General features: G+C 35.4%; 1 protein-coding gene across 1 annotated transcript in view; it reads right to left on the bottom strand.

The window, feature by feature from the left end:
* LOC107723042 (vascular endothelial growth factor receptor 1-like) overlaps positions 1 to 2058 on the bottom strand; it is a 5298-nt gene extending 3240 nt beyond the window's left edge. The window contains exon 1 of the mRNA XM_016531541.1: positions 2053 to 2058. Within this exon, the coding sequence (XP_016387027.1) occupies positions 2053 to 2058 (6 nt within the window). The remainder of the gene's footprint in view (positions 1 to 2052) is intronic.
* Between the last annotated feature and the right edge of the window lie 4345 nt (positions 2059 to 6403).

Below are 6403 nucleotides of genomic sequence, written 5' to 3'. Positions count from 1 at the left end.
GCCTTGAGCCGTCTCAAAGGGCGCTTATGAGGCAAGCATGTACTAGTCCGCATGGACAACACGGCGACCGTTGCGTACATCAACCGACAAGGTAGTCTGTGCTCCCGTCGCATGTCGCAACTCGCAACTCGCAAATCTGGTTCCCAGAACTAATGCTCCTCGCGACAGCCCCTCCTTGGCCGATTCCTCTGAGGAAGGATCTACTGACTCAGAGACGGGGCACCCTTGGGCACCCGCGTCCAGACCTCTGGAAACTTTATGTCTGGTCCCTGGACGGGAAGCATATGCAAAAAAATAAATAAAAAAAAACAGCAACATGAAGGGGTTTGCATTAATGTTGTCTTATTTACAATATGATGTGTGTAGACAGCGTGCTGGACTAAGCAGTGGCAGAAATGTGTGTGCAGCTTTATTCTGTGCTGTGGCCTCTCAGTTTCAAAACACTCAAAAACACAGCCTCATTTCTGCAGAAAATTTCAGCATGTTTCCTGATGTTTACATTTTATGTGCTGTGATAAAGTTAGATAAACCATGCCAAATCAGATATGAGCGGTGAGACTGAAACGGATTTCCAGAAATGCTATGTAAATAGGATTTTAAACTATATGAATGTAGCTTGAAACAATTTGTAAAAATTGAATTTCATGAGGTTTTGTTTTTTGCCTTTCACATCTGCTAAATCTGATCAGATTTCAGATATGCAAAAAATCTGATTTAGACTGACAGTCTGAACGTAGCCAATGTCGAGATATTTGAGAAATTATCAAATGTATTATTTATTTATTTTTTTACAAAATGACATTATTTCAAATGAATTTTTCATATAAACATTACTTGACACCATCTAAACGGTCTTTTTTTTTTTCTCATCTAAATGCACCTGTCTCACATTTGAGTCCTTACTGAAAAGAAAATTTAATATGCAAATGAATTTTTCATATAAACATTACTTGACACCATCTAAACGGTCTTTTTTTTTTTCTCATCTAAATGCACCTGTCTCACATTTGAGTCCTTACTGAAAAGAAAAAAAATTTAATATGACATTTGCTCAAAGACAAATCTAGTTTGGAGAGAAATTAAAATTAGGGGTATCCCAAGTTCGGATCCCGGCTCATGGACTTTTCCCGATCCCATTCTCTAATTAAAAATTTTGTAAATATCAGTATTTACAGAAATGGCCAAATCTTGAAATTACTATGTTAAATGTCTTTCAATTTTATACACTTCTCTTTTTTTTTATTTCCATAAATAAATATTGTAATGTTGCGGGAAGCTCTTTTTGTAAGAAGATATGAAAACCATAAAAATGTAACGTTTCAGATTGAAATCTTCACGACTACATGCAAATTTGTGTACAGTTTTATATGTATTACAGACTGTGATAGTTAAACTAGTGTTTTATTTTTTTTGTTTTGTTTTACATTTAGGAGGGTCCAAAGTGGCCATACTTATTTTAAGCATTTGACCAAAAAAAACAAAAAAACTTGTAATGTAAAATGTATACTGGGGTTCGGGTGTGTGATTTCTGAATTTCCGATTGTGAATGATTAAAATGTCTGATCTGTCTTTGAAGAGAGATGCACTGTTCAGAGCAGTATCATGCTACAGTGCACATGCTGTTAGTTGCAGTTCTGGTGGTCACAACATTCACATGCTGTGTCTCATGATCGTGTTTAACAATGCAGTGGTAGAGTTTTGCTCGGGGGGTTTGCCGTTCTTCTCCATCATGAAAGGTTATCATCTGTGTCACTAATGTTAATCCAGCAACACAAGACAGAAAATCACTCATTGCGTTTGAATTTTTAGTAGTTTTATTAACAATCACTGTTTAGTTTTAATAACAATCGCTGTTTAATTTGTACATTGAATTCTATGTATGTTTTATTTTTAAAACACTGACAATACTCACACAATGACAATAATTTTATAAGGTGAAAAAAGGCACACAAAAAAATGATACAGTTATTGTAAAAATATTAAACTATTTATAACACAATGTTTTATAATGTAAATCGGTGTCACTGATTAAAGTGTTAGTCATTTACTCACCCTCATGTTGTTCCAAACCTGTATGAATTTCTTTGTTCTGGTGAACACAGAGGAAGATATTTTAAAGAGTGTTTGTAACCAAGCAGTTACATAGTATTTTTCTCGCTATAGTATTTATTCCCTACTATGGAAATCAGTGGTGCCCAAAACTGCACCATTTTTGGGGAACTATCAAATCAGTTATTTCATATATTTATATTTATATGATGTGATGCTCTTTTTGTGTACATTGTTACATAAAACACTCTTACTCTTTCTTCGCCCAATACCTGAGGACATACCAGCCTGTGATGTCCTAAGACACCCAAATCCCCCCCTGGTCCACGATCATCCCCACACCTGTGTCTCATCACAGTCCATCAGCAGTGTCTGCAGCCTGCCTACTGCCAATATCATGGATTTCTGTTCTGTTAGAGATATGCCATTCACAACAATATCAAGCTCAAATAATTTAGTCTTGCCTAACAGTTTCCTTGATTTGTTTCTGTTCACAATGTAGCATGGTCTCTCCTACCTTTGTGCATTCAGTTGTTAAAGTATGTCCTTAATATTTGTATTATTTGATTATATCTTAAGTTTATTATTTAAAAGCAAATTCACTTAATCTTTCCCTAGAAGAGATAATAGGTGTGTTTGACTTTAAGCTGCGCTGCGCAGACCGATCGAAGTATGACATCAAAGTACGCTGTGCTGCACAGACCGATCGAAGTATGACGTCACAGTACCGCGAGAGCAATAAGAGAGCAAGACAGCTTCTTATGCTTTTGAATCACTCTCACGATACTTTGACGTCATACTTCAGTCGGTCTGCGCAGTGCCGCTTCAAGTCGAACACGTCTAAAGTGTAAAGTGTAAGCTCTCACAGTCAGCTCTGGGTCTTGTGCAGTAATATGATGAGCAGGTGTTCAGTGTCATCACCTCACTTTATTGAAATGCTATATTGACCTGGATTCACCTCGGTTTAAAACTGTTTAATAAATTTAATTGGGAAAGAACAAATTATTCAGTGTCGTTAATGTTGTGAGGCTGCATAACATCTGGTCAGATGAACATTTGTGTAGTCTGTTTCCTCCTGAGGTTTCTACCTTATTGTTAAATATCTAAAAAGGATTGTCTTTGTAACCTTTCTCAATAGATATTGAAAGCATGTTTTTATGGTGCTTTTAAACAAAATATGAAATGTAATATGTGAGGTAAGCCATGGCTGGGTGTATATTACACAATTTTAATGTATGCCGTGGAGGTAAAGAACTACATGAACTGAAGCCATAAATCACCCCTTAATTCTAATGATCAGGTGTGATCAATTCTGTTCAGATTCAACACTGATCCAACAGCCCTGTCTGTAATTAACCAGTGCTCCTGAAGATCATAAATAGCTGCTTCAGTAGTGTTTGAGAAGAGTTGGAGCTGAACTTCGCAGGAAGTTGTATAGTTATATAGACAGGTAAGTGTTGGGTGTAATTAATTATTGAGTAGTCTGTTTCATTTTACCTTAAAAAGGTAATGATTGCTCTTAATTATTCTGTAATTTAATTACAGGAAGGATGTACAGTAATTGCATTAAATCCTGTATAGTCTATAGAACATTTCTGTGTAAAACAATAGTCAATTTAACAAACACGTCTCAAGTTTGACATTAAGTCAAGTCACCTTTATTTATATAGCACTTTTAACGATACAGATTGTGTCAAAGGAAACTGTACAGCATTAAAATGTGTTCAAGAATAATTTACGCATTATGATTTGTAATGCAATATTTTTAGATTAATTAGTACAGTAATGTCATTACACTGTTGAAGTACAAAATAACTTGTAATCATAATTACTTTCTTTGGAGTAACTTGCTCAACATCAAATATATAGTTATATATGTGTACATTTAATCGTTAATCCAATCAGCAAGCTTGTAATGTTGAACACTTAAAACTTTTAAGTAGTCAAGGGTCTAATATGCTCTCTAACTTGTAAGATCGAATTTATTAAGACATAATCAGCTGTGTTTACATGAATGAATACTGGCCAAAACAGACATTTTAACATCATTTTGTGTGTATTTGTCCGTTCAAGCATGATAAGACAAACTCATTTCAAAATTATCCATCAATGAAATTAACACTGTAAACATGACTTTAAACTATTGTGGCAGATGTGAAGAGTGAGGAGTTTCACTCAGACTGCCTCATCATGCCTGACATATAATACCAATCAGGTGATAAAGTCACAATGTTATGCAGCCATATGAACAGGCTTCAAACACAAATGCAGTTCTATTTCTGTTTTATGATTCTACATTGTAATCTAGGCTGTTGTGTTTTTGTGCAGAGAGACAGCAATGGACCGAGTCAAACTGAAGGAGATGGGTATCACACACAACCTGCGGCGAACAAGATCTACGAGAAAAGATCAATCCAAGGGCAGAATATTACCAAGACATGAACATCAGCTACTACTCTGTGTTGGACACAGGTGAACACAGATTTAAAATCAGCAAGGACTTCTTTCCACAAGACCCTGAAAATAAGAGCTGAGACAGACACAGTGCTTGAGTACAATTATTTTGGTCTACTTTTTATTTTTTATTTTACATAATTAAATTGTGGTACTTTTGTTTGAGTTGAATAAAAACAAAGTATTCAACTTTCCTATACTGGTTTTTCACCAAATGCAATGGGGTGAGCTTGCATTTGACAGGCACTTTTCAAACTGCACTTCAGGCAATAAAATAAAATAAAATGAAATGGTCAAACTGCGCTTTGACATTCACTCACTGGTGTGTTGAATTGTTAACGTTTCACTATGTGAGCTCTGCTCATATTCTGGTTTTAAATAGTAATTTTGCAGCTCCTGAAATGTATCATAGCATTGATATTAGCAGAGCACTGAAGAGTTGAAGTAAATAGAAATCACGGCTCATTCAGTGTCTGTAATGTATGTATTATAACAGTGCTATAAGACAAAAAATACTGAAAGATTTTAGTAACTTAAAGTGCTCCGGGGGATTCATTGTATAACCATAAATCACTCATTTTAGGTCAATTAAAGTATATATTTATAGCTAACTAAATGTTTTTTTGTTTGTTTTCTTTTTGTTGGAGAAATGTAAATCCCCCTGGTTATATGTGTAATGAGAGTGTTAAGTTACTTGGATTAATGATTGAAATTTGATTTGTGTGCTGACTGTGTGTCAGTGAGAGGGAAACGCCACATGAAAATTTCGGTAACACTTTAGAATAGGGAACACTTATTCACTATTAACTACAACTTTTCCCTCAATAAATTCCTAATTTGCTGCTTATTAATAGTTAGTAAGGTAGTTGTTAAATTTAGGTGTTGGGTAGGATTAGCGATGCAGATGTAGGCATTAATATGTGCTTAATTAGTACTAATAAATGGCTAATATTCTAGTAATATGCATGCTAATAAGCAACTAGTTAAGAGACCTTAAAATAAAGTGTTACCGAAATTTCTAATATTGTGAGTATTTAAGATGTGTCTAACATTAACAGTGACATTTCTTACTCTGTCAGTTAAAATAAGTATTTCTTTTGGTAACGTTTTAGATTACAACCCACTATATACTGCGTAAAACAGTAAACAGAATTTACAGCGTAACTTTTTTGTAATTATAGTGTACCTATTCAGTACCTCCGTGTAGGTATAAGGGAACAATATGCGAAGTTTGGGGAATAAAGGAGTAATAATCTGTAAAATTGCAAATTATTTCTACTGTAAGTATTTTGAAACTAAGGGGTACCTATTCTAATATTACGTGGTATGACCTAACAACAATCTTATATTTGCAAGCGATTTAGCAAAAACATACACTGTGTACTTTTTATAGCCTACACCAGGGGTTTTCAACATTCAACGTTTGTCTAATTTCACTCGCGCCCCCCCAACATCCAACAACCCCAAAACAACGGACTGTGCTTACAAGAATACTTGTCAAGACAGCCATTGGTATTCACCTGCTGTCTGAGAAGGCTATCTGTTTGTGCACTTCAGGTGTGTGAGCGGTACGCATAGAAACGCTCTATCACAGTGCGTGAGTACCGCATTGAGATGTCTTGGGCTTAAATGGCTTAAAATTACTTTAATGTTTAAACTGACAAGACTTAAAACACGTGAGAATGAAAAACTTTCTCGAGGAAGCAGTACTGGCCTGATCGTTAAGATAGTTTTGGGGGGCTAAGGTGACAGATGGGGGGCTGAAACCCACCTAAAAAGGGTTCAGAACCGCCCCTGGTATAGCGTGCGTAATTATACTGAAACTGAAACATAAATATATAACCTGTTTACCTGATTCAATGTGATGGCTGAGCCTGTTTCTGAGATAACAACATGCCAA

This window comes from Sinocyclocheilus rhinocerous, unplaced genomic scaffold, assembly GCF_001515625.1.
Source record: "Sinocyclocheilus rhinocerous isolate Xijiao unplaced genomic scaffold, SAMN03320098_v1.1 scaffold5444, whole genome shotgun sequence".
NCBI lineage: Eukaryota > Metazoa > Chordata > Actinopteri > Cypriniformes > Cyprinidae > Sinocyclocheilus > Sinocyclocheilus rhinocerous.
Note: the sequence above shows the minus strand (reverse complement) of the source record. Positions and strands in the feature narration are given on the sequence as shown.